Source organism: Aspergillus alliaceus (genome assembly GCF_009176365.1).
Source record: "Aspergillus alliaceus strain CBS 536.65 unplaced genomic scaffold BDW43scaffold_85, whole genome shotgun sequence".
Lineage (NCBI taxonomy): Eukaryota > Fungi > Ascomycota > Eurotiomycetes > Eurotiales > Aspergillaceae > Aspergillus > Aspergillus alliaceus.
The window spans coordinates 1-24,899 of NW_022474768.1; the positions used below are offsets into that span (position 1 = coordinate 1).

Below are 24,899 nucleotides of genomic sequence, written 5' to 3' on the forward strand. Positions count from 1 at the left end.
TGCAATTTCCATTGCAGTTTTAACAACCCTTAGATGCACGGAGCACTATAGTACAACTTTACATTTCAAATGTAACTAGTGCAGCTAGACAATAGATTAGGGGATTAAAAATATGATGAAGCTCCAAATTGTGACGGGTTTAGTTGCCTAGAGACCTATATGGGCCTCATTTTAAGTGCGGCCATACATCAAAGTCCAATTTATTTGACAGGTGATTTTAAAAAGAGGATAGACGAAACAGCCCAATCGCTTATATAGAAACAATGATAGATAAAGCGACACTGTCATGTGGCTTGATGCCTCCCTATGCCGACATTAAACACTTGAATGGCTTCACTCTAATGTAGTACAAAGTGTTGCAACTGTATACAGAAGACCATAGATAAAGGATGGTCGGCTATTATCGGAGGCCGGCCGAATTCCGGCCTCATGCCACTAACAAAGGCTAATTTGGCCTTGATCCGGACTTCCTGGCGAATGAATGGGTCTATGTGGAGCAAAATGTTCTTGGCAGAGGGTGAAATATAGAGTGGACAATTCACTATGCACTTGCGTTCACAGCAAGTACAGAAGGGAAATGCTTTGTTCTGAGCAGTCTCAGATAAGCAATGACTGGCTGAAGTACACTATAGATCAATATAACTATTTGAGAGGCTTGCAGGCACTTAGGGCAAGAGAAGTTGTCATTGTCGTAGAGTTTATACACTGCTATTTTGGGCCTAGCGTGTCCCCGTGATCCTGCCTTGCCCTTTATGCCAAGAATCTATATAGCTCCATTGTATATGCCTTCAAGAATGAAGATAGAGACAGAAGGGGTGGTGTTCTCATCAGATATTACAAGGAAACCTCAATATCCCAACTCACAATGCTTATCAGTCATGTTATCACGGCAATACGGGCCAGAAACAGGTCTCCACGCGTTTTTCACATCCTTTTGGTAATAGTGCCATCGAGGCCGGAATTGATACCGGCCTCTGGATGTTATAAGAATCGCCTCCTTTCCCGCCCAAATCTCATTCACTCATCCTTGCTTACCAGGTCACAATAGGTTGCGAGCATCTTGTTAGGGGTTCCCTTTTCCTTTGTTATTCTTACTTGTTCTTTGGGTTGGTTCTGTGCCTTTAAAAGCGACTTCCTATCTTCTCTTCACTTCATCATCTTCGTACACACACAAGTCCTCTTAGGTTTCTTCCTACTTCTTCCAAGATGACACAAATTAAGGCCCCTCCAACGTCTTCCACCACTGTGAAGCGCTTCCCCCATATCCACGATGACCCGGCGACTTTGCCTAAGTCCTTGGACCCCTTCACTATCACTACCTCTACTGGCTTCTTACCCTTCATCATGTCCCCTACCCGGCTGCCTGACGTTTTTCAACCCTTAATGTCCTTGCTTGAGCGTCTCCCTGTGGAGAAGGCAGATGGTACCCCTGGTCTCCTCGCCACCTATGAACTGGGTCCTGCTGTCCTGGCGGAGCTTCCTGACCTGACCGCCGAAGTCGACAAGCTGGTCACTGCTGATGGCTCCCCAGACTTATATGCTGTCACTGCTGTGTTCCGGGACTACTCTTTTCTCGCATCTTCATACCTACTTGAGCCATGCTGGGAGAGCTGGTGCAAGACACCTGACCAAGGTTATGGTCTGGGACGCGACGTGCTTCCTAGGGCTATTGCTTGCCCTATGTATCGCTGTGCTCAGCTGTATGTTACACCACTAGCTATTAGGGGGTTTACTGAAACTATATACTACACGTAAGGTCATACTAACTGATCCTCATTAGGTTGGACATCCCACCCTTTATGTCCTATGCTGCCGCATACTCTCTTTTTAACTACACCCTTGCCGATCCTGCAAAGGGTCTAATCTATGACAACCTCCGTCTGGTCCGAGCCTTCGAGCGTGGCCTTAACCCCAAGTCTTCTGAGGCTGGATTTATCTTGACCCATATCGACATGGTCAAGGAGTCCGGTGGCCTAATCAGCGGAGCTCTCCGGGTAGTCGACACCATTGAACAAGGCGGTTCTCGAACCGAAGTCAACGACGGCTTCAGAGAGATCCTTACCGCCATGGAGAAGATCGAAGCTTGCATGGAAGGTAAGCGCCCCCCATGATATTTCACGTAGACCACGCACACCCTAATCTAACGCATTCCCAGATATGTGGGCCAACTCCAAACCCAGCGAATACCTCTCCTTCCGGGTATTCATCTTTGGCATCACCAACCAGTCCATGTTCCCCAACGGTGTAGTCTATGAAGGCGTCCTAGACAACAAGCCACTCAACTTCCGTGGCGAAAGTGGCGCTAACGACAGCATTGTATGTCACCTGTAACCCCCTTCACACCCTAGCCTATCGAAGCCCAAATTAACTCAACTAGATCCCCCTCCTTGACCACCTCTGCCAAATCCCTATGCCTTCCACGCCGCTCACCAAGATTCTACACGAATTCCGCGCCTACCGACCCCTCCCTCATCGCGAGTTCCTCGCCTACATGAACTCCAAGGCAGCAGAGGTGGGCGTCCGCGACTTCGTTGTCAAGGATACCGAGACTGCTATTCTCTTCTTGAAGACATTGAACCACGTCCGGAGCTTCCGCTGGCGTCATTGGCTGTTCGCCCGTGAGTATATCATTCGGCGTACGCCGCATCCCACCGCTACCGGTGGTAGTCCTATTGTTACGGTATGTTCTACCTTTGGTGCTACTCGAGTATAGGGATAGACGAATGGCTAATAGATAGTTACAGTGGCTCCCTAATCAGCTCTCTGCTGTTATGGATATGATGATTGTAATTTACGATACTTATCTTGCTCCGCAGAAGGACTCGGAGAACGTGGCCAATGGCTTGACTGGATATGATGCTTCTTTCCAGAAGCAGGTTGAGCCTATGATAGAGATGGTCCGTGACCAGAAGGATAAGTTGGCCAAGGAGGTCGAGAAGTGGTGTAAGGAGAGAGGAAATGGTTATTGATCGGCAGTGATTGCTTTTGATATTTCTTGACATGCAAATGACCTAGAATTTGGAATATTTCAAAGAAAAGAAAGGCGATTTCGCTTTGTGATCTGTAAACAAAAATGTGCCCGTTAGTCAAACCTTGTATCGCTACAAGGTCATATTATTACGTTTTGTATGCTATTGTATGGCGATCTGTAGCATGTCTAGTCATCAATCGTCGGGAAATCTAGTCTCTACGGTTTTTTTTTTAAAAAAAAGCGCTCGATTGCGTAGAATAGGCCTGCCTGGTTGAGAACAAGCTGTCGCCAGAACAACTTTATGTTTTGAGGTGATATGTCTTGTAGCAGTCTTGATCTCTCGTCAAATCAAATGATTATCTCAATGCCACTTGTCCGACCATATGCGACAGCGTCCGATGAAACATGTTCGCAGCCTTTTGCGTAAATTCGCTCGACCTTCATCACATTGGCCTTAGAGGCTCGCGCATCGGCAAACTTTTTAATAGAAATGCCAGTTATGTCAGTGTAAGACACATTTATGACTTTCAAAGCCGACATCTCCTCAATAATCCGGCTCGAAAAGGTATCATTGATACCAAGAACACTGGAAACATTAAGTTCTGTTAACTCATTGGCATGTTCGCATAGACTATCCCAAAATGCAGTCCCACGTATTCGGAAACAGCTCTCAACATGGAGCACTTTTAAGGGGGCTTTGGCTTCCAAAAGAAAGATGAGCATGGTATTGTTCGAGACCCAAGGCACATCAACAAACATGATGGTGCTGAGTTTGTGAAACTCAACGGGGCGTTGATTAGAAAACGGAAATTCATCAGTTGCGGCACCCCCGCATATGCGCAGGTATTCAAGGCTAGGGGGCAGAGCAAATTCGTCACTGATGTATATGCCGCTGAGATCCAGTCGTCGTAGCCGCGTGAGATCTAATGGATTGAAAGAGGGAGGGTAAGGGAAAAAGACATCAGGATCCGAGTTGAGGCACAGCTCTTCGAGGTTGGCGATGGAATAGGGGATTGAAGGCTGCAAGGTCAGTGAGATCATGGCGCAAAAAGGGTGGACAATAGGGGTACCGTACTTGTTTACGAGGGATATGTAGGGCAGATGTATGCCCATTTAACCATGATCCTTCTGTTGTGCCAAGAATTATGCTCCGTAAATGGGGGAGTTCTGGGGGCCATTGCACCTTTGATGATAGCGAAGTTCGGGATTTGTGTATCTTTATGTACTCAAGGAGAGGCAAGCTTGCAAGGAATTTCGCAAGGTATTCTTGTGGTACCGGCATCTGTCCTGATATTACCAGTGTTTTCATGCGTTTAGAGCCTTTGAACATATCGTAAAAGGCCTGACAGGCAAATGGCGTCCATACTTCCAAGTATTCCAATTTTGGACATCTGCTCAAGAATCCAAGGACTCTTTCTGAGGAGCCAGCAGATAAATTCTTTACAATGGCATGGGTTAGCATAGATTTAGACCGTCGGATATAAGCCCGGACCGAGAACCAATGGATTTTGCACCGAGCGCCGGACAGGTCAACTCGCATCCATAAGTATCTCATTGAGGAGAGGAAGTTGTTCCATTGTTTTGACACGCGGAGGATGGCCCTTAGAGATGACAGTTAGAAGGGGATATAAGCGGGCCACCTGAGCCACATACACAATCTGCTTAAAGTCGAAATGATTTAACACCATGGCTGCTATTTCCAAAGGAAGTATACTGAAGGGGTCACGACATTTAGCAGCCATTTTATCTCGAAGCTTGTTGTGCAGTCGTTCTACGAGCTACGCGGGTCAGCAAAGCTGTAGCGATGAGGTCCAATATCCACTGAAAAGTAGCACTGACCTCACGACGCGGGTGACTACTAGGCAAAGTCTTCAGCGCATATGCGTAGACTTCCACAGCCTTGTCATATTTGCCGTCTAAGAAAAGACTCTTCGCACAGCGAAGATATCCCTGATCCAGATTAGCATCGGGGTACGGAGCTCATTTCACGATAATTACTTACTCGCTCATCCTGTTTGTCTTTTTTGATCATTTGCCTCGCATCTTTGAGCGCCCGATCATATTGACCGAGTTTAGTGTAAGTGGCAGCACGATTATCAAGTATACCAAGATGATCGGCATCTTTCATGTTTAATGCCTAAGGCATCAATTATTTTAGTTAGACTCGACAGACTTGGGGGCCGTTATGAGATTGGCTCGCCATACCTCCGTGAAAGCGTCCAGGGCAGCTTGAAACCTGTCCGCCTGGTATAGTTGTTGGCCACGCTGTTGCAACGCAGCTGCTTCGCCACGCGCTATACCTGTAGCCCCGTTAGATTTAAGCTCACCGTAAGTAGCGTCGGGCTCTTTAATTAAGAAGTGGGTTAGAGTTTCAGACTCACCTTGAGAGCCCGTCATGCCAATGCTTTGGTTACAATAAAGGCTCCATGCTGTGAGGAGATAGAACGACGCGACTGGACGTGATGTCTTTAATTAGGAATTGCTAAAAAGACCAAAGCACTTCCCGCTAGGCCTAATAAGGTAGGAGTGGGGCCTGGGGCTCCACTGAGGCAACCAGCGTGAATCTACTCCATCCTATCATCAATTATTGATAGATGGCTTCTTCTTCTTCTCCTCAAGTATAACTTGGTTAGTTGCATTATTATACTAGGGTAGCCTTGCACATGCATGAAACCTCGTATTCGATTGGTCTTAAGAGATATTGACACCCATTCCAAACGCCTTCGGGCCAATGATCGCTTTCGAACCCATGACTCTCTGTGTTGAGATGTATAGTGGCACGGCAATACGTTGTGAGCTATATGTACTCTGTACATACCTCCTATCAGGATGCCTATGTGGTTGACAGTGTTCGTAGTAGAAGATGGATAGAGTGACAAATTCACCAATAGACACAACTTGGCGCGAACGCATGTCTTCTGCATCCTTTCTCTAGTAAGCCGTCATCGGTCGGTCTAGAAGGGCAGATTCAGTTGTCAGCTAACCTCTTCGACAAAGGTAATGCCACTGTTTCCTTTGCCCTACTTAGACACAGTCTGGTTAGGGGCAATAACATGGTATTCTAACCTCAAATCTTCCAGGATCCATTATTTTTGATTCAAATACTCCGTATATTTTTATTAGACTCTTTTAGTCATGAAAACAACCGCTTGTAGATATGTAATCGATTGGGATGACATCTGGCGCTATGTCTAACCAAAAGTATATAGAAGTAGATCAGTTACTACTAGTAGAACCCTCGTACACTTGACAGAAATCCTCATAGTCCGAGAACGGATCGAGAGGAAGCAATCTAGATCATATTGGGACTTGATTGTGGCTACGGCTCAACGACTGTTATCCTAGTTCGAGGATCTGCTCACTGAACATGGCTGCTCTCACATGACGTCTAAAAGAAAACACTGCTAAACTTCCTTGATATTGACGATGAAGCTTAGACAAGCCCGACTCAACTGACTTAGAGCATAGCCATGGGCTTTCTGATAGGTGAATGGCGGTGATTGAGTGATGTGCTCGCCAAATAGACATACATTATGAATGAGATTATGGGAGAGAAAAGGGAACCAGGGGGAAGAAAGAAAAAGAAGAGCAAGAATAGAACGGAGACCAGACCTTGCTTGGATCTGAGTACATGTTGTGGTTTGTAATATATTTGTTCCCTCCAAATCTACCGTCGGTGACTGCCCAGACTAGTTATCATACTTGCTGTACAGAGTCCAGACAACTCCTAAGAAATAAGGGAACGACGCTGTGGTATCGGGATAACTAAGCATAATATGCTCTTGTAGTGGTGTAGAATGCCGCTAAAACAGAAATAATATTCAAGCAAAAGGTAACGGACTAAAAAGTCGTCCATTTTGGGCTGTGTAGTTGGAAATGTACAGTAGATCAACGTTTGTAGGGCAAGGAATTGCTGCCTGGCAACCAAGTGTTGACGATCATGCGACAGCACACATGGTGCGTGCCGCCCACCGCACGAATGGCGGTGTTTACATTCTTCCCCATTCGGAATTCTTGCCAGTGAAAAAAACGGTCGGGCCCTCTTTGCGAAACGCTCTTAATTCTCACATCAGTCGCCCAGATCCCCGCCAGTTCATTCACGATCAGGCCGACAGCTTGCAGGCAAGCATGGAGCCGCATAATTTGCAGGCGGCATCAAACTATATCAATAATGTGCTACTTGCCCGGGGGCTGCTGAAGAGCGGCAGGCCCATCGATTTCGCCCAGCCGGAGAATGAGGAGGGTGGCGCGGGTGCTACAATGGCGCGGGTCATCAACCTGGTGAATGACTTAGTTTTGAGGAGAGATGTAGGTTGAGCCTCTAGTGACTAGTTACTCCTTTTATATGGTCTATTCTTACTAGGACTGCACAGCGCGAAGCCGAGCACCGAGAGAACCTAGCTACTACGATCCGGACCTTGCGAGCGGAGGATTCTGAAAAGACACTGGAGATTGTATGTTTTCGTGGTATCGAAGGAGTCTACAAGAGGCTAAGACTACATTACAGGAGAAACTCAAGGCGAAGGCATCCGAATTGACTCGATCGGTCGCTTTAGCGGAAGCGCAAGAACGTGCCCAGAAAGCCAACGCAGCGAGTGCAGACGCTACAGTGAGACAAATGAAAGATCAAGTGCAGCGTATGAAAACCACGATTCAACAAGTTCGGGCTCAGTGCGCCAACGATATCCGCAAGCGTGACATGGAGATGCAAAGACTGAAATCCCACCTAGCTGAACGCCAGAGAGGAAAACGGGAAGGGCTAGGTGTAACAACCATTAACATAAACCCTGCAGTCGATCGATCATCTAAAGCGAAGCATATGTCGGGCGGCGAAAACGTTAACGACTCAGGCTACAGTCTCAAGCAGGAAACGAACGATTTCCTGACGGAGTTGTGCCAGAATCTAAGCGACGAGAATGATACCCTGATCATGCTTGCGCGGAACACTGTCCAAACTTTGAAGGACTTGCAAGGCTTGCCACAGAATGGGGAAGGTGAAGAGTACACCGACGGCGCAAGCGTAGGAGCTCAGAAATCATCACACGGCCCTGTGACTACGTTTCCGACTTCCTGCGAAGATCTGTCGAACCAGATGGATAGGGTGCTTGAGCATCTGAGAACACTGCTTACCAACCCCTCTTTCGTACCGCTCGAAGAAGTCGAGGTGCGCGATGAAGAGATTAAGCGGCTACGGGAAAGCTGGGAGAAGATGGAGAGCAGGTGGAAACAGGCTGTTACAATGATGGATGGGTGGCATAAACGAATCGCCGATGGTGGTGGTTCAGTGCAAGCGGAGGAGTTGCGCATGGGAATGAGACTCGACCTTAGCGTAGACTCGGCTCATGATCTTGGAACGGCCGATGAGGAAGAGACGCAGATCAAATCACCGATTTATGAGGATCAAGAGGCTGAAGAGGAAGAAGAAGCCGCAGATAAGCCCACCCAGGAGAGTGTCGAACCGCCCCTAACTCGTACTGAAACACAGCCACCGACACGCGAGGAAAGGTCACAGAAGAGTGCCGACCGTGCGCTGAAAGAACGAAACGACAATGTTCGACCTGCACGATTGCCACGAAAGGTGTCTTTTACACCCGGGCTTCAAGGGTCACCCTGTGAACCCAGCGGTGAAGATGATACGTTGCCAATAAAAGCACATCAGTCTGAGACAGTGACGCGCAGATCCTCGAGAAGGAGACCGGAGACCAAGACGTGGTGTCAGGCAACCAGCCAGAGTAGCAGACCACGTGAGCCGAGAAAGCCAGGTCTGACAAAGGAACAAGGTCCTAGTTCCCAGACTCGTATGAGTGTCTCACAGAAACTAGCTGCCGCCGAAAGCGAAGCCCGCGCTGCAGAACAAGCCCGCAAAGAAGGCGAGAGCCGTAAGAGAGGCCGCGCAGCAAAAGATTCCAAAGGAAGCCAGGATCGACGAAGAAGCACTCTGACCCATGATGAGCTCGGCGAGCTGATGGGGATGGCAACCCGGTAAACAAGCTATTGTAAGCCAATGTGTTTAGGATATGATTTGTTTGATACCCTCTAGTGTATATACTCTCTGCTTGCTGCCTGTTAGCTGTACGATCGTCACGACCTGACCTGACCTGATCTGGCGTATGGGAATTCTTCTACCATCAAACACTAGTACTCGTTTAATCATAATACATCTAATGGATTGGATTGACATGCTGTGATCTACGTACAGTGTTCATGGGGAAATCCCGCAACCTCGGCAACTCCTGATTCGGCCCACCCTTGGACTTGACCTCCACTTAGTAGCCGACGCTCCTTTTAGTTGATGTACTGTATGTATACTTCCCTCCCTACACCATGTGAAAGATCTATCTGCTTCTGTGATCGCATTCGACCGTTAGCTGAACATCAAACCACTACCTGTCATTATCAACAAGTCGATTAGTTCAACGACACATACGGCCAACTGCACCGGCGTAAGCAACCATAGAGGTCTTAATAATTAGCAGAACGGCATCCAAAGCTTCTCTTACCCTAAGTCCCCAAACATACCTTCAAACGATGTCCTCATCAACAACGCCAGACGTATTCAAAGGCTGGGTCGCGCACAATGCGACAAGCCCCCTAACGTTCACAACGTTCAACCCCAAACCATTCGCAGAAACCGACATCGAAGTCGCAATTTCCCACTGCGGCATATGCGGAACAGACATCCACACGCTTCGCTCAGGCTGGGGCCTATCAGACTACCCCTGCGTAGTCGGCCACGAAATCATCGGCACAGTGACCCGAATCGGCTCGGGCGTGGGGACGCTCACATCATCACCAGCATCACGGGATATCCGAGTCGGGGATCGTGTCGGGATCGGCGCGCAGAGCATGGCCTGTCTGCGAGCGGACTGCTCCGCCTGTGCAGACGGACAGGAGAACTACTGCCCCCGGATCACGGGGACGTATAATTCGCGATACGCCGACAAGAGCAAAGCACACGGAGGCTTTGCGACGCGATGGCGGGGCCCGGCGCATTTTGCGTTCAAGATTCCCGACTCGTTGCCCTCGGCCGAGGCGGCACCGCTGCTCTGCGGTGGGGTGACTGTTTTTGCGCCGTTGAGGAAGTACGGGGCTGGGCCTGGGAAATCGATCGGGATCGTGGGGATCGGGGGACTGGGGCATTTGGGAATTTTGTTTGCTCGGGCGCTGGAGTGTAATTGGGTGGTTGCGATCTCGCGGACGTCGAGTAAACGGAAAGATGCGATTGAAGGACTTGGGGCAGATGCATTTATTGCTACGGGCGAGGAGAAGGAGTGGGCGAGGACGCATTCGCGCTCGCTGGATTTGATTATCTGTACAGTGGATGCGCCGGATATGCCGTTGACACAGTATCTGCGGTTGCTCAAGGTGGATGGTACGTTTGTGCAGGTTGGGGCGCCCGAGAAGCCACTTCCGCAGTTGACGGCTTGGTCCTTGATTCAGAAGGGCGTGAAGGTTACTGGGTCGAATATTGGGTCGCCAGAAGATATTCGGTTGATGCTACAGTTGGCTGCTGAGAGGCGTGTGTTACCGTGGATTCAGAAGAGGCCAATGGAGGATGTCAATGCCGCTTTGGCTGATATGGATGCTGGCAAGGCGCGGTATCGATATGTGTTAACTAATGAGACAGGGAAGCAAGCAAAGTTGTAAAAGGTGAGCATAAATTTCTATCTTGTGTATTAATTTTACGATAGCCTGGTAGGACAGGTTGAATCACCGATATTTCTCTAGGATACGTCTCTCATATCATGTCTTGCTATCTCACGATAAGACTGTGGCCGGTACGAAGTAATGCATCCTTTTTCAGTAATACCATTCATTATTATTGGACCATTTTAACTTGTAGGAGGAGCATGGAGGAGCATGCAAGCCCGGAGTCTAGGGTTCAACCTGTTTTGGAGAAAGGTACAAGATATATGAGGGAGGACTGTGGATCTTCTTATAGTGCATAATAAGGTAGTGATGAGGAGATTCTTTTGTTTTAGTCGGTTATAGGGCCTGGTTATTTTCCCTGTCTTTCTGGGCTATAACGCTTCGATCCTCTGTACAGTTATCAAAACATGGTAGGGTCAGAGAATGGAGGCTGGATCGCCTATCACTACTATCCCTCCAAGGCAGCAGGCGTATTGTTTGCGGCCCTATTTTTCATTGTCTCCATTCTTCATACATGTCACCTACTAAGAACCAAAACATGGTTCTTCATCCCGCTGGTAACTGGGACGTGAGTTTTCCTGCTTTCAATCTAGAGCCATGCGATATCTGACCTTGTCAGTTGAGTCGGTGGGATACATAGGACGTGTTCTGTCGGCAAATGAATCTCCAGATTGGACAATCGGCCCATACATAATGCAGAGCACCCTGCTGCTCGTCGCACGCGCGCTTTATGCCGCTAGTATATACATGGGGTTGGGCCGGATCATCCACCTGATGAAAGGACAGAAATTGGCAACAATTCGGGTGACTTGGATAACGAAGATTTTCATCACAGGAGATATTCTCAGCTTCCTGATGCAGGCATCAGGTGAGCCTTGTCAGAAGAGTGGAGTAAACCACCAGTCGCTGACGACGACAGGTGCGGGTGTAATAGTGCAGAGCTCCAAGAGCACAGGTGGAAACATCAATCTGGGCGGTCTATTCGTACAGGTAGTTTTCTTCGGGTTTTCCTCGTCAGCGCACTCGTGTTTCAGAGAAGAATAGCTAGACGTCTTACCTTAGAATCCGCTGATGATAACGTTACCTGACAGAAGCATATGTTCACATTGCACTTCTCGAGCATTCTGATTCTGATCCGGTCCAGCTTTCCAGTTGCAGAGTATATCCAAGGCTCGGAGGGCTTCCTGCTCCGGAACGAAGTTTTCATCTACGTGTACGATGGACTTCTTATGTTTTTGGTAACCGTCGTGTTTCTAATCATCCACTCATCCACCAAAGAGAATTCAATTGTCTCTTGCGTCAGGTGAGGAGCGACTAATGGCTATGAAGGGGATCTAGAAGTCTGTGAGCCTTGCTTGCCTGTTCAATGCGTTGGATAGCATGTGAACGTTAGATAAGTCTTCATTCTAGATTCGGGTCCATGATAACCAAAAAGAGCTGTAAACAGGGCACCCAACCACTTAGAAAAGTACTCTATCAGGTGCGTCATATGCCCACTGACTTAGAATTTGATGAGTGGAGTTTAGTTGATTCAACCTGTTTCCATGTGAAATCGGAAGCCTGGTCCAAATATCTCTACCATGGGCCACTGAGCATATGGTTTCCAGCGGTCATCTAGACTCCGCCATACTGCCTTTGGTAGACTGTGTACCCACTGGTCAATGCACCAGTCAAACTTGAGACGATAAAGGAGCACACATAGGTGCGCTAGGATGACCAGTGCGAGAGGGCTGCGTTCTCGGACTAGGTTTACGAACTTGGGCTTTAGTTTGATTGCCCATCTTGCTGCAACAGTAATAGAAGACAGGCCACCATAAGCTGCAGCCGTGATGTCCGTTAGGTTATCAATAGTAATACTGTAAATGTCGACATCGTGCATTGGGTCTCGGGCACCGCAATAAGCATTTAGCTCGCGGAGCCGCTTTAGGGGTGCAATGGCATCTTTTGGCAGAGAGTCAATGTATTCATCCAAGCGCAGGAGGATCGCCCAGTCGCTGCACTGTATTGACGGCGTTGCTTGATTCAGCACTTGCTGCACGCCCCGCGCTAGCACCAGAACTTGAATGAACTCGTCAATGCACGCCCATGGGTCTTCCAAGTCGGTCAAATGGGGAAACCCGAAGGCGTAAACAACAACTACACCTGACAAGGCGAACATGGCTTTCGCGTTCGAGTCATTGATGTCATCGAGCAACTCCCGGAAAGATGCCAACGCCTCATTCTGGTGGACAACAGCGGCGCTGATATATTCCGGACGACGATGGTCGTCCCTCGTCCGTGCGATGTGAACTGCCGAAAGAGCCAAGATCCCATGCATTAGAGGGGGGTGTAGCAGGGCTTCTTCGGGGACACGGAGACGCCAGACGGGATCAGTCCTTTCGTTTCGGGTTAAGACCTGGTACGTTGAGTTGCACCATTGCATCATCAACTCCAAATCGTTCAGATTCAGACTGGGGCGGGAGTGAGCGGCGTCATCTTTGGCAGATTCATGCGTCGGTTCTGGCAGTTGAGGTCCCTTAGACTCGGATATGACCGACATTGAACGATGTGATGCCTCGTTCGTCCATAGGAGGAAATTAACGGAGTCGTATTCACATTCCGCCTGCCGTTTGGAGCAGTTGGAACATACTGGTCGAGTTTCATCGCACTGGAAGGGTCAGACCAAGTGATCAAAATATAGGATCCATATCAATTTAGACATACCTTGACTCGTCTCCGCTTGCATTCTAAACAGCCATGGCGAGACTTCCGATGGGGCCTTCGTAGCGCCATCAGATGCTGTTGCACAATGACCGCTTATAATGACATACCCTGGGGCGTTGATGGTTGCTGGAATGTAATGGAGGATTCGAGTCCCCGACTAGGAAAGAGAAGTAAAAAGGAAATGCTTTCCTTAGGCAACTAGATAGTCCTACTAGTTAAGGTTGGCTTTAACCATTGGAAGTGGATTATGTCATCACCATATTCACAAATAAGCGCCAAGAATTTAGGTATATCGTCAAACAGTCCAGGATATCATATCATAGTCATAACAACACAGTTGGAAAGAGCTTGGTATCTCAACGTAAGAAGAAGAAGAAGAAGAAGAAGAAGAAGTAAAGAGAAAAGATGAAGAGTAGAAATCAGTCCGTTTAGCCTCCCCCGCCGCCGCCGCCGCCACCTCCACCATTTCTGCTATTCTCGCGACGTCTTTGTTTCTCGTACAAAGAAAGTACAGTGATGAGAACCATTAAGTCAAATTCCTGGCCATAGTTCGAACTGATTTGAAGTTTGCCACTTTTCTTGACGCTTTTGAAGGCGCTGCTTGTAAAGATTGCAACAATCTGCTCGGTTTGCTCATCGACCAGCTTGAAGTTGCGGCTACTCCATATAGAAGCTGAAGAGCCCTCGACTGCAACAGAGTGCGTTCTCTTCCACATGAACGCCCGTCTTTCTGCCCCGGAGACGCCTCGAACAGTCATTTGCCAGCGGTACTTGTTATGCTTGAGATTCTGGGAGACTAGGTCCTCCCACTCCACGGTGTTGATATTCTGTGGGTCACCCAGCCCTAATTTCATGTGTCGGGAGAAATGTAAGAATTTTGAAACTCCCACAACAGGCGCGTTCTTATCATTGCCGGCATGAAACGTTAGATCCGGCTTTTTCGGGGTGAAAGATGAGTTGTCTATATAGAACAAGGGCGTCTTGTCGGTAGACAACACAGTGTAATCGTGGTGGAACATAGTATGATATACATGGTAGAGGCGAGAGTTATCGCGGGAGTTCAGAAGACTCCCATCTAGAGACTCATGATCGGAGATTGACTTGGGCGGATTCATCGTGCCGATGTGAATTGCTTGTTGTACATGGGGAATGAGTACGAGAAGTTATAACACATGAAATATAGTACCTAGCGCTCAGGGGGTGTTTTCGATCATCTTATATCCATGGACCGATCATTTTCCAGACACCAGCATCTGAATATATTTGGACTCTTAATACAAGATTCACAAGGCTTAGCGTTGATCATCATCATCGTTGTCAGAAGAATGAACTTAAACAGGAAATCTTTAGACGGTCATCCAATTATCAGCCGGAGAGGCATCCTGGCTATGTTCTTGGCGATTGCTGGTCCCCTCAGAATAGGATTGAGCCTTGGGCAAACTAATGGTAGGCTAGCCTAGCGAATACGACTTGCCCTAAGGGGCCTTAGCGCACGTGATCATTGAGTTTCACATGTGACTTTAAAGTCACCTGATATCACATGACATAGCAGCTTGTGCCAAGACCCGAGCGCGTTGATGGGCGGACTGGCGACGGTGAGGGACTTACAATTGACATGTTGGGGTGGACAATTCCGATTTCATAACTTGATTTTCCGTTTATCCTACGGCGAATTGATCGCTAATCGTGCGCGCCTGAGATTAGGTGCCTGCCCTGCACGAGTTGTCTGCCCCAAGCTGGGGTAGTAACTTTTCGATTCTGCAGATCTGAATCTATTAAGAATCAATAATTTGTTTATTCTCTCGTTACACCAACCAATCTCTTGAGCTCAGCGCAGAACCAATATGAGCTTTAAGGTCCCTTTCGATTCGAGTCCTCCCTCGACTCCGGACAAATCTCGCAGCTTATTTAGTTTATCTGAGACCCCTGCGGGTGGTCCGCCGTCGGCATCCAACTCCTTTACTCCGCGTGGCCCTCCTCCGTCCACCGTATTTGGAAGCTCTCAGATGAGCTCTAGATCGCAGTTTGACTCCCCCGGGTCTCTTTTTACAAAGTCCGGTAACATCAACCCAAACGACAGCATCTTCGGGTCCTCTATTGCATCCTTCGATTATCCAGCAACCCGGGGGAAGAAAGTAGCGCCAGCGAAGTCCTTTACTCCTTCCCTTTTCAGTGTGACAGATGACAGTCAGTTCGGTGAATCAACCAACATTGGGCCTTTGAATAACTTTGCCTCATCGCAAATGGATGAAGATGCAGAGGACGAGGAGACCTCTCCGGAGGAAGAAGAAATGGATGTAGGAGACGCGACTGGAGGCAGTAATCGCCTGAGCTTCCTGGACTCCCAGTTTGGAAAACCTGCGCTACCACCGTCCACCTCGAACGCTTTACGAAAACCGATCTATTCTAACCCATCCAATGCGAAGCGACCTAAGCTCGACGAGAAGTGGGCGGATCAATCACCTGTGCGCAAAACGAAACTATCCCCTAAGAAAGACTCTACAATGCCGTCAATTGTGCGGAACTTTGCCTCAAGATCGCATATTGCGTCGGTTGAAGAGCCAAGCGACGTTATAATCAACACGGAGGATGAAATATGTCGTTTGTATGATGAGGCGCGGAAAGCTGAATATCAAGATGTGGACTTTTCGGCCACTCTGGCAGACGTCTGCAGTAATTTAACAGATATTTGGGAAACGTATGTGGAGCGTGAGGGCCTGACTCGGACGTCAAGTGCACAAGTGGGCCCCGGCGACCATGCCCCTAATGTAATAAAAGCGAGCTTCCTGGGTTCCTTATTACTTCAGCTTCACCACCCTCCTCTTTCCAGTGAGACGCCAGGAGGGTTTCACAATCCCCTCGGCTTTGCTGCACCGCGAAATCTTGTGCCTACCAACCCGAGAGCAAGCGCGCCTATCCCTATACCGAAGGTACTTCTTGATTGGCTTAACAGAAATTATCCCCAAACAGCCGAACTGCGAGCACTGAAAGAATATGAACCGAATCCTACTGCGTCTTCGAACTTTTGGGAAATTCTCAATGCCGCTGTATTGCGCGGTCACTTTTCCGAGGCCGCGAGTGTCTTGCACGCTTCAGATTTCAACTACGCCAGGTCTGCATTGGAAGATGGGTTGCCGCAAACAGGATATCGTGGAGCACAGTTACAAAATATCCAGAAATGTATCAATAAGGCCCTGCAAATTTTGGACTCGTGTCCGGGTACTCAGCACGGTGACTGGGATGTTAAGGGGGCCGAGTGGGCCATGTATAGGAAACGTGTGCTCGCAGCGGTGGCAGATCTAGAAGAATTTGCTGAGGGAGGTGAGCAGCAAGACTCCGAGCCTCCAGTCGCGCCCAATCGTTTCCAGGCGATCAACTTTGGACTAAAACCTACGGGTGCGAAGACCGAGTTCTCCTTTGCCCAGTCTGCACGCATGGCGGAAAGCCGTGTTCCATGGACGATTTACCAGAACCTAAGATCTATGTATCGCATAATCCTCGGCGATGCAGGTGCTGTTATGAATCGCGCACAGGACTGGGTCGAGGCCACTATCAGCTTGACAGTTTGGTGGGACGGAGAGGATGATGACGAAAGTTCAGCACAAGGCAACGGACTTGGAGCCAGTACTAGCATCCATTTTCTCCGTCCTCGGGTATCTAAACCCCCATCATCTAGCGCTGAAGATGCTTATCTTCGTCGCCTTGATCGCGCTTTTAGCAGTGCAACAAATGCAGAATCTGATGGTGGCGGTTTCCGGATCAACTCCCTCAGCAGCCTTGAGGTCGGACTGGCTTCCGTCTTTGAAGGAAACGTTGATGGTGTGTTGGAATTGCTTCAGACATGGTCGCTTTGCGTTGCATCCGCTGTGGCTGAAGTTGCATCTGCTGGTGGCTGGTTAGGTACGGCAACTGGGGATAAGCCACTCACAGGTCTTAGCGCGAATGATCTAATGGTTCTCTCTTATGGTCAAGATGGTAAAGTGCCAAAGAGCCGTGTTGGCAAGGACGATATTCTAAGCAGCTACGCATCTGGATTGTTTGAACGAGGAAATATTGAAAATGGTGTCCGAAAGGGTTGGGAATTGGCACTAGAGGTTCTAAGCCGCTTGGATAACCAGGAAAAGATGCAGAAGAGCGTGTCAGAGCTACTGGACAAGTTACCGCTAGACACCGCGGAACAAATGGACAGGGCCGTGTTGCTTTGCTCTGAGCTGGGTCTGGAGAAGGAAGGCAGAAGAGTTTCGGAGGTTAGCAATTAACCCATCTTGACGAAGAACAGCGTACTGATGATTACTTGCAGCGTTTTGGTGACCTTACCGTTGCCAAGTCCGATGAATATGGCCTCGCTTTGATCTGTTATGCCCGAGCACACAACCGACGTAAGGTCAAAACCGTGGTTGATCTTCTTATCTCGTACAGTCTTGTCCAGTCTCGCGCGTACCCCGCACCTGCAGATCTTGATGAACAACTTCACTCTTTGGTCAGGGAGCCTAAGGCATGCCTTTCTGCCGTTGCTACCGTTGATGAAGAAGCTGCCGGTATCCTTCAGTTCTACTTTAGTGGGTATGCTACTCTGCGGCGATTCTACGAGACTCGTGACGAAGCTATTGGTCTCCAAGAGGGGCAACGGCCACGGTTCAAGCCCTTGGCCAGACAGCGAGCAGCTGCTCAAGCCTTGGTCGCAGTTATCACGAGTGCTGCGGACAGCATTTACGGTGGCCTCTACGACCCAGGCCGAGACTCTGCAGTGCAAGTTGATGGGTTATTAACGCTGCTTGGGGAAGTGTTACCGTTCCTTAACCGTAAGTTGTGGCATTCACGCTGAAAGCGCTCTACTGCTAACCAATATTTCAGAATCCACCCCAACTCTTTCTGTGTCTCAACAGTCCGCTGTTCTGTCCGCCATTGAAGATCTGGAAACAGTCACGTCTCGCGTCTACGCTCAATGTGAGGAGTGTTTCCGTTCCACACTCATCGAATATCAGTCTTCCAAGCGAGCTGGCGCTAATTCAACATCTGATGACTCTTTCATTCTCCCACCTTCTCCACGCGCACTTCTGAAAAAGTCCGTATCCTCACTAACAGCGTCGAGCACATTCTCGTTCATCGGTAGCGATATGATTGAATCCGCACGTAACCGATCGGGGCCTGGATCTGCTGTCAGCTCTGGCGTGCTGGTGCCTCGTTCCGGTGATGACTCCCGCTCGGCATATCATGAGAGAGGGTGGGACTGGCGTGCCGGTGTACCAGAGGATGCCAAGGGAGAAGATATCATCCGTATGCTGCGGCTGGGGCTGGCAAAGGGATTGAGTTTCGGAGCTCTTGGGTCGGTCTAATCGGGGATTGATAAAAAGTTCTAGCATTAGCATGTGCGCTTAATTTTCAAAGGACGGGTCAGTATCATTTCTTGAATGTATTATGTATAATGGGATACTAGCGTTTAGTATGAGACGTTAAGATAAAGAATATAAAAGAGCCGAAATGCACCACATAAGCTACGCTACCTTCTATTGCAAATTTAAACGAGAATGGAATGTACTGCCATTAGCCATCTATAGCCAGGGCTGAGAGTAAATTGTAACTTATTAGATTCATACCTCATGGCCAGTGAATAGGAATAGATTGAATCATATCCTAGTTTGGTGACGAGGGAATAGGGAGATATTACGCTATACGTGGTAGTATAGAAACGTCTTCAACTCTTAATATTGTCATCCCAGAAGATATTTTGTCATACCCCCACATGTTCATTTTCGATTTTTCGACGATTACTATCTAGTCACCTACCTAGATACAAACTCCTCCTGAAAGACCCTTTTCGGGAAATGCATTCTCTGACAAAAGTTATTTAACGGTCTCTGGGTAGATTTCCGAAACCGAGGCTTTTCCCTCTGCTCTTTTATTGACGAATGCAGAACACACGATATAGATTTTCAACTAAGATTTTTGAGTCTATCATGCATCAATATACCCAACCGTTCATACTGCCTCCTGGCAGCCGACAAGCGGATAAAGGAATACACGGGGATCAATGATGACGCTATGTTTCTTCATCTGTCGACTATTCGGCAATTTAGCGCAGAAGAGCCAGTATAGATATATATAAAGTCGGCTTCTGACTTCAACTAGTGTAACAGAAACAAATACACACGTTAAGCTGTCAAGCCAGGTCAGATGTGAATCATGCAAAGACGGGGGACAGTCATTTATCTGCGCTCATAAGTCAATTCGAATCTTAACACCTAGGTTCTAGGAATCTGCCGCTCCAACTGGCCCGATGCTAATTCACGGCATAGGAACATCAGAGAGCACTTGGTCAATAGGTTGCTATCACATCTGGCATTATACATGGTGTCTGGGCTAAGAGAGCTCTTGTTAGGGATATACTGAAACACACCAGAGTCTGCACAGGCTTCTCGACCTAGATATCTTTTTTTTCTAGCCAAGAATGCGAGTACGATGCAATGTGCTAGCTCTTTGCCGATTCGACTAAATCCTATCATAGCACCTCTACTGGTATGAGATGGGAGTAAATCTAATGTTAGGTCTATCGTTGCATATGAGATTGTTCTCGTCTGCATTTCTCATTATAGGCATTAGCTTTTTTTGGCCCCAGTACACTAAGAAAGCCCGATGTCTTCCTATATAAACAAGAGTTGGTTGCTGATATAAAGTGTTAATGAACTTCATTTAACAAAGGAGAGACCAGTCAGTCCCCTCCATTCCATCTTCTCGTAAAACAAGGATTTCAGTACTCCTGAATATTTTATTTACGTAGTTTAGAAACACCCGAGAGTTTCTTTATATGTACAGATACTAAGGTCGTCTTGAAAGTTTTCAAGAGACGGGAAGAGCCTCGACATGACTGGAAATATTCTAGCCTTAAAAGGTAAAAGAACCCACTAGCCTTTGTCCGGTTCCTGTTTCAAAGGTGGGGCGTTAGGATCACTTCTAACGAAGGATGAAGCATTCCATTGGTACGCATCAAGGTGCGGACGTGCCACCAAATCTCAGTGAATGCGAGGCCATCAGTGCTAGATAGATAGATAGACAAGTAGGTAGAACAAGAGCTTTTCGAAGCATACCCGACTTCAACTAAAACATTCAGAGTCTCCTTAATCTAGCGATGATGCGCCCAAATCCCGTTGTCTTAATATTACTTCTGCCAGGATTGGCTGCATCCTATGATCTTCCCGCCTGCGGTGATTTTAAGATTGCTCCTGGTAGCGCAAAGCATGACCAGCTGGAAGCGACATGAACCGGGGTCCGAGGTTAGTTGCCTATTAACTCATGTTTTGGGAACGACAACGGTACAACAGTTGGTCAGAGAAAGAGTGTATAACACCCTATCTCGATATTTTCTAGCTATTTTCCGATAGTGACAATGTACTGAGTGATAACTCTCGTGGCCGCTGCGACGTGGAATATGACGACAAATTGGTATGTAGTAGTTGCCTGGGGCTGAAGTAACTAAAGAAAGAAGAAACCGATGGTATCGAGCTCAGTGAGTATCCATCCTGCAGAGTTGAGTAAAGTGAATCCGAAGAAGTTAAAGGCGAAGTTGTAGACGTTGCCGACAATGTCTTGAAATGCTTTGATATATTGGGAGGGCCGAGATGATGTACATACAGTTATTTTGGGATCGTTTTGCCGAGGCAATAAAACTAGTACAGCCTTCTACAAAAGAAGGTGTGCTTATATGTATCGCACTCTTGTTCATCAGAAGTCTACTTATCATCTGATAGAATAATATAACGTAAGAACCTCGCCCACTCATCATTGTTTTAATTACTTTTGATATTTAACAAGAGCCTTTCACAGTAGAGATATCAACAATACAATCTACTGGTGAAACGTTTCTTTCCCCTTGATTCATCGAAGGGCCGCTTTCGTCCTCCTATCTTGGTATAGTGGGTGACTTCGTTTCTGAGCATCAAGGAGTGGACTTCAGTATGTGGTCCCAATTGTTTTCCAACCCCGTATTGAAGACAAAGCTCGTTTTGTTTCCCCCTGTACTTTGTATTGTTTCAACCATTATCTTAGTACGGTTTGAGGGTGAGCATCACTAGGCTATACCTTAAATGTCTCCTAACCCTGTTCTTCAGTACGGGATCCTATAATATGAACCCTTTGGGATATTGAAAATCCTATTCCGTGTAAGACTTTTTTTACTCGCTCTCTTCTTAAGCGCCGCGGAATTAATAGCCTACCTATCTAAACCTCTTGTGATGGGATTAGATATATGATCCCTTTCCCACCATATTTCATGTGCCCCAATGTTCGATACTCCTTCCTCTCTTTGCCTTAATTTCTCTATGTCGCATTTTATTTGAACCCATTGGATTTCACAACCATGATACGCAGTTTGTTTGACTTGAATGAGCAGCTACTCTAGTTCGTGTTACTTGGTTGAATTGTTCTTTATGTCTTTGGATCTACAAGCATTCCAGACCTCTTTTAACCACAAGTACCAAACTGTTTGTCATGTTATAATAGGCCTTGAAGGAAAAAAAAGGACAATAGTATACCACAACAATTGTAAGCAATATCTCGTTTCATGTGCCGCACCTACCTGAAAAATATTGCCACTATATCTGGTCACCCCATTGGTTAAAAAGAAAGGATCCAAATCTCTTTCTACAATAAGGCAAAAAAACCAAACACATACAAAGAAATGGCGCAAAATGGATATAGATGGCTGTTTTCTGTCTCGAAACTCCGACCATTAGTATATAAGTAGAGTCACCTTGGCTCCTCCCAGAGTATACCCTCAGAACTCCATGTGAAAAATCACTCCGCTTTAAAAACATGCATTCGATTCTTTGGATTGCCCTTTACTCTCTATCGGCATCGGCTACTGCCTATGATGCAATTCCGTTTTGGTTCCCTGGCTGCTCTGATGTCGAGATGGAGCAAACTGAGGTGGGACATGGACCAGAACCAACAGATAAAGTGAAGCAGTCGTTCCTAAAAGCAACATGCCGTGACGGAGCTGGAAACCTAATCACGACGAAGTTGGAACTGACCCAATGCTGTACTGATATAGCGAAGGCTAAGGATGAGTATGGTGTCCCCTACATTATTGATGAGCAGGGGTAGCTTACAAATTTAATAGTAAAGTACATAAAGTGACTATAGAGAATTGCGAGTTGAGACCAAACCAGGGAGTCTTCTACTGCGATTACCATCCTAATGGTGACTTTAAGTCCCCCGAGCCCGCACCGCTCTGTAAGTATTATTCTTAAATATGGCATTCATCCGTTTACTCTCTGATCGATAATTTTCAAAGTGGACAACAAGACGAAAAACATAAAAATTGAGAATGGTGTTATTGATTGCCTTGGCCATAAAGGGGAACGTATCTGATCCTAGTGATGATCTTTACTGTCCTCAAGATGATCGACTTGACATACATCCAGGGGTAAGTTGAGGCTGTTTGTCACAGTACATGGAGCATTTCAGGTTTGGACTTCGCGGAGGACTGCTATTTAGAAATAGATATTGGATGTCGGGGGGTATAAGTTGCTGTAAACCCGTTTATTTTTCAAATTTGATAGCCCTCTCGATCAACTTCAATGTTTGGCCCATATGAGCTATCTTGCAGATAGGGAGCCCTCAGAAGGTAAAATATAAAAAAAATCTTTTGGATTTGTTCAAATAGTTCTCTGATCTAGCATTGATGCGCCGGTGGCTTGAAAAATAACAATAGGTTCATAAAAACGTGTAGCAAATAAATTTATGATGCACTAGTATAAGGCTGAGAAGCCAAATAACGCTAACAATATAGTTACTTTTGAACTAGTGGGGTTTGACAGAGTCGAATGCAATGCGTCCTAGCTCTCATACCATTCTGATCCAGAAAAAGACTGGGACGGATATCCATAGACTTGAGTCCATCAGAAAGAAGGCAAGTGAGAAAGACCTCAGTCTACGAAAGATAGCCGCTACGGCTGATAGCTCGGATACATCGACAACAATAGGTGTGAAACAGACTATGATGTTTCAAAATCACACTAAGGGCTCAATAGAAGAGCCTCTTCAGCTGGGTAGGACCAGTAGGGATCTATCATCTCACTTGAGTCATAGTATAGACCTGATACAAGGATGTAAGACCAAAGATCCAAAGATAGCTAGGGGAAAATATAAGAAAAAATTCAAGAGAAATAGGTCGTACCATGGGTAGGGGTTCGTAGGGCATACTACAAAGGTCCTCAAGCAGGATATCAGGCCAGAAATGGCTGCCTGGCGACGGGGCACGATGATTGGCCAATGAGGGCTTGACTCAGGCCATGCTCTGGTCCAGTGACCCGCCGGGGAAAGATGATAGGCCTCACGGGCAACGGTCCAGCTGCTTTCTCCCCACTACCAAGTCAGCCTTGTGTTAATCCACCGGTTTCCTCCGTCCTCTCATACATGGAACCCATCTCCGTTAGACTATGAAGGAGGATTCACACGTTGCCCGGTTGCCAATCTTCGGTTTTGATTCGGTCGGTGGCCTTACCGCCCCATGCTCTACTCGGCCCTACGACTCGAAACAGGAAAAGCAAGAAAAGCAATGCCCATGCTATATTAGTATCCGTCCACAGTTCAGCTGAAAACCCCTGCAACAGGAGGACGTGCGCTTGCGAAGGCTGCACCATCTACTAAGAATGGCGGGGGTTTGCAAGGTCCCTTGTCCTTGGCTCCAACGGTCCCATCAAAAGCGGGTAACTATGCCCAGTTAGAGTCATGTTTGCAATTGGCATCAGCTGTCATCTCAGAATTACCTTCTTCAACAGTTGCATTAGTCAGAGGCATGTGTCTATGGGTTGAAGTTACGGGTCTGATTTGCTCTGAACTGTGAGTTGAAACTGGAAGGACTCAGCCCGAGGAACCCCACTGATCAACTAGGGCTCGGTGCCGTCCGTCGTCGGCCCTACATGGATTGGAGCGTAACCACTATGGATGGTACTAACCTTGCCCGACAGACTGGGTCCTACTATTTTTTTCACCACTTGGCTCCTTTTCTTATTGATTTTTCAATTCTTTTTTCTTTTCTTTTCTTTTCTTTTTTTTTTTTTTTAGCACCGCTTGCCCTAGCCGCGATACACGTTTTCTTCGGGCAATGAAAAACCGTTGATTTTGGCGGATGCCTTGCATCTGTCGGTGTTTGACTCCTTTAATCGGGCTTGGATAGAAGGCATGAGGCTTGATTCCGGCTTAACCTGTCCCATTTCAAGTCCCAATTGTGGTCCATGATGGTCTGGTCGCCTGAAGGCCAATCCTTATAAATGATCGAACTTTGGCATCTTCCCTTTCTAGATCAGTATTTTATCGACAACATTCTCTGAATCTTTCCTTTCCCTCTTGTGTTCGAGTCGTTCTTTGACAGGCGATTTGTTTATCTTTGTCGCATTTCGTTGCACATCAAACTACTCTCCTTTCATCATTTGAATTGACAAGCCCTTGGACCACGTACCATGTGCTTTAAAGTGGTAGAGCGGTTTTCAGTGTGTGGTTGTCTTTACTTTGAGCATGCGGTTGACCCGTGTGAGGCATATGGACAACGGGGCCATGTCGTGCAGGAGAAGGTCGT

General features: G+C 47.3%; 8 protein-coding genes across 8 annotated transcripts; 5 read left to right on the forward strand and 3 right to left on the reverse strand.

Annotated features, from left to right (window-relative positions):
• Positions 1 to 1,206: 1,206 nt before the first annotated feature.
• BDW43DRAFT_316798 (indoleamine 2,3-dioxygenase family protein) lies at positions 1,207 to 2,969 on the forward strand (the record flags this gene model as incomplete). The annotated part of the gene is made up of 5 exons (XM_032048392.1): positions 1,207 to 1,700; positions 1,781 to 2,094; positions 2,156 to 2,316; positions 2,378 to 2,680; positions 2,745 to 2,969. 5 exons carry the CDS (start codon positions 1,207 to 1,209, stop codon positions 2,967 to 2,969), a joined length of 1,497 nt encoding a protein of 498 aa, XP_031894270.1.
• Positions 2,970 to 3,319: 350 nt separating this feature from the next.
• On the reverse strand, positions 3,320 to 5,368 carry BDW43DRAFT_316799 (Leucine Rich Repeat domain protein; the record flags this gene model as incomplete). The annotated part of the gene is made up of 7 exons (XM_032048393.1): positions 3,320 to 3,991; positions 4,047 to 4,572; positions 4,625 to 4,749; positions 4,811 to 4,921; positions 4,974 to 5,108; positions 5,177 to 5,271; positions 5,353 to 5,368. The coding sequence occupies 7 exons, from the start codon at positions 5,366 to 5,368 to the stop codon at positions 3,320 to 3,322; spliced, it is 1,680 nt and encodes a 559-aa protein (XP_031894271.1).
• Positions 5,369 to 7,008: 1,640 nt separating this feature from the next.
• Positions 7,009 to 9,100, forward strand: BDW43DRAFT_245543 (uncharacterized protein). Its single transcript, XM_032039729.1, has 3 exons — positions 7,009 to 7,279; positions 7,345 to 7,425; positions 7,479 to 9,100. The coding sequence occupies exons 1-3, from the start codon at positions 7,100 to 7,102 to the stop codon at positions 8,955 to 8,957; spliced, it is 1,740 nt and encodes a 579-aa protein (XP_031894272.1). The 5' UTR covers positions 7,009 to 7,099; the 3' UTR covers positions 8,958 to 9,100.
• Positions 9,101 to 9,127: 27 nt separating this feature from the next.
• Positions 9,128 to 10,918, forward strand: BDW43DRAFT_245561 (NAD(P)-dependent alcohol dehydrogenase). Its single transcript, XM_032039730.1, has one exon. It carries the CDS (start codon positions 9,500 to 9,502, stop codon positions 10,616 to 10,618), a length of 1,119 nt encoding a protein of 372 aa, XP_031894273.1. The 5' UTR covers positions 9,128 to 9,499; the 3' UTR covers positions 10,619 to 10,918.
• A 396-nt stretch (positions 10,919 to 11,314) lies between these two features.
• BDW43DRAFT_316802 (RTA1 like protein-domain-containing protein) lies at positions 11,315 to 11,928 on the forward strand (the record flags this gene model as incomplete). Its single annotated transcript, XM_032048394.1, has 3 exons — positions 11,315 to 11,489; positions 11,541 to 11,611; positions 11,713 to 11,928. The coding sequence occupies 3 exons, from the start codon at positions 11,315 to 11,317 to the stop codon at positions 11,926 to 11,928; spliced, it is 462 nt and encodes a 153-aa protein (XP_031894274.1).
• A 224-nt stretch (positions 11,929 to 12,152) lies between these two features.
• On the reverse strand, positions 12,153 to 14,343 carry BDW43DRAFT_304600 (uncharacterized protein; the record flags this gene model as incomplete). Its single annotated transcript, XM_032045631.1, has 2 exons — positions 12,153 to 13,249; positions 13,782 to 14,343. The coding sequence occupies 2 exons, from the start codon at positions 14,341 to 14,343 to the stop codon at positions 12,153 to 12,155; spliced, it is 1,659 nt and encodes a 552-aa protein (XP_031894275.1).
• A 621-nt stretch (positions 14,344 to 14,964) lies between these two features.
• Positions 14,965 to 18,812, forward strand: BDW43DRAFT_294049 (putative nuclear pore complex subunit Nup85). The gene is made up of 3 exons (XM_032043897.1): positions 14,965 to 17,571; positions 17,625 to 18,126; positions 18,179 to 18,812. The coding sequence occupies exons 1-3, from the start codon at positions 15,169 to 15,171 to the stop codon at positions 18,658 to 18,660; spliced, it is 3,387 nt and encodes a 1,128-aa protein (XP_031894276.1). The 5' UTR covers positions 14,965 to 15,168; the 3' UTR covers positions 18,661 to 18,812.
• A 4,788-nt stretch (positions 18,813 to 23,600) lies between these two features.
• Positions 23,601 to 24,401, reverse strand: BDW43DRAFT_294053 (uncharacterized protein). The gene is made up of 2 exons (XM_032043898.1): positions 24,215 to 24,401; positions 23,601 to 24,163 (listed from the first exon to the last, which is right to left on the reverse strand). The coding sequence occupies exon 2, from the start codon at positions 23,962 to 23,964 to the stop codon at positions 23,773 to 23,775; it is 192 nt and encodes a 63-aa protein (XP_031894277.1). The 5' UTR covers positions 23,965 to 24,163; positions 24,215 to 24,401; the 3' UTR covers positions 23,601 to 23,772.
• Positions 24,402 to 24,899: the final 498 nt, after the last annotated feature.